The sequence below is a fragment of the Lactuca sativa genome, chromosome 4, assembly GCF_002870075.4.
Source record: "Lactuca sativa cultivar Salinas chromosome 4, Lsat_Salinas_v11, whole genome shotgun sequence".
NCBI classification, from domain to species: Eukaryota; Viridiplantae; Streptophyta; class Magnoliopsida; order Asterales; family Asteraceae; genus Lactuca; species Lactuca sativa.
In genome coordinates this window covers 335677324-335679139 of record NC_056626.2, presented here as the reverse complement: position 1 = coordinate 335679139, position 1816 = coordinate 335677324, and the positions used below count along the sequence as shown (strand labels likewise).

Genomic DNA, 1816 nt, shown 5'->3' with positions numbered 1-1816 from the left:
CTGAGCTTTTGAAATTAACTTCCATAATTACTCCTAAAAATATATTTATTTATTTATTTATTTTTAATCAATTATCCTTTTATGTAATTTTATATATTTCAAAAGCTTCCAGCTACTTTCGCCAAACACTCATATAACAAATAAAAGTTATTGTTTTCCGCTACCAGCTACCCGCTATCCACTTCCAGCTAACAGCTAATTTTGCTAAACATGTAATGGAATTATGTTATTTCGATCAAGATTGACATGTCATCTGAATTCCATTGTATAACTTCACATGTATCGCTTCTGACTTCTATGTCAATTTCAACAAACACAGGAAAAGAATTTTATTATAAATGTGATAAAACGTTATAATTCTCATACAACAACCTTTCAAATTCTCTTCATAATTTCCGAATGACCGAAGGAATAACTTTATTGATGTAATCGAATAAGGACAGCTAAAACCATACGAAAACGGCATTCTAAACTGACAGCATTCTCACATATTTCATGACTGCGTACCTCGTCTGGCCCGAATACGAAATCGGCTTACATTGACTCGTCTTTTGTCCCACCCAAACCTTCATAATGGATTAAATATTCATACACCATTTTCACAACTATATATAATTAATATGTATATACGCTCGATGTAGTTTGAAAACAGCTATATATCATGAAACACAGGAGAATTACATAATCATAAACACAGAGCTATCGTTCAAAAGTTCCACAAAAACATACAACAAAACCGAAAAAACAAGACACAAATATGTCTACAATGATACCTTCTTTCACGTGTGTCACAGTTCTAAAGAAGCACAAACCGTGTTCACGATTAGAGATTAGAGCTCAAAGTTTGAGGGACGAAGGTAAAAACGAGTAATTAATATGGTTTAATGACATTCTTGTGGTATGCATTGTTGTACAAGCATGTGATATGATTTCGTGTTAGTTTGTTGACTTTGTTTTGATGTAACAGGGAGATCGAGTAATCTTGTTGATTCGAATATGAAGATTCTGAAGGATAGAATTGAAGCTATGAGAATGAAAGAGAGATTGGAAATGAACTGTAGACCAAATGGATGGGATTACACCTCAAGTTACATACGTAAACCTAAAAAGCAACAAGAATATTTGCAAACAGTAGCTCTAATTTGTGGCACAACCAGCTTGCCTGTTCTTATTGGAACTGGTCTTCTTTGCATTTTTTCTGTCATTGCTCGTGTTAACCTATGAGAAACCGGAAACGATGACCAAACGACACTAGTTCAAGAAAAGGAAGAAACCAAAACAGAATCACGAGCTTCTATCTTTTGCGAAGATGTGATGATTTAGGTGAATTAAATTGATATTTTATGTTTATGGTAAGAAATCAATTCTTTAATTATGTACAATTCTATTTTTTTTTATTGAAAAGAGACTTGTTATATACTAGTTTAATCTTTTATATCGTATATTTGACTGGGTTTTGGGTGATTATTTTTTAATATTTAGTGGAAATTGTTTCTTATGATGTTTTTAAGCTAATGGTCTTCATCTTGCCGTTCAAAAAAAGTGGTCTTTCAGAATATTTTAAACGGTCGTGTCTCCCAAGGGGACTAGGAAATTTATATTTTTTTTGTAATTTAGTAAAGATTATCTGTTGATTTGGAATATAATTAAGATGATTCATTTCTTAAGTATAAGTCAACACGCGTGTTTAGTTTTGAGGGAATAATATCAGAAGTTTCATCGAACTATATGATATATTGATATTACGTTATTAACATTATAAATACAAATTTTGGGTTAAAATTACACAATTATAAAAACTAACCATAATAATTTT

The 1816-nt window shown here is 31.2% G+C and overlaps 1 protein-coding gene across 1 annotated transcript; it reads left to right on the top strand.

The window, feature by feature from the left end:
• Nucleotides 1–669: 669 nt before the first annotated feature.
• LOC122197808 (uncharacterized) lies at nt 670–1499 on the top strand. The gene is made up of 2 exons (XM_042901923.2): nt 670–857; nt 968–1499. The coding sequence occupies exons 1-2, from the start codon at nt 758–760 to the stop codon at nt 1222–1224; spliced, it is 357 nt and encodes a 118-aa protein (XP_042757857.1). The 5' UTR covers nt 670–757; the 3' UTR covers nt 1225–1499.
• Nucleotides 1500–1816: the final 317 nt, after the last annotated feature.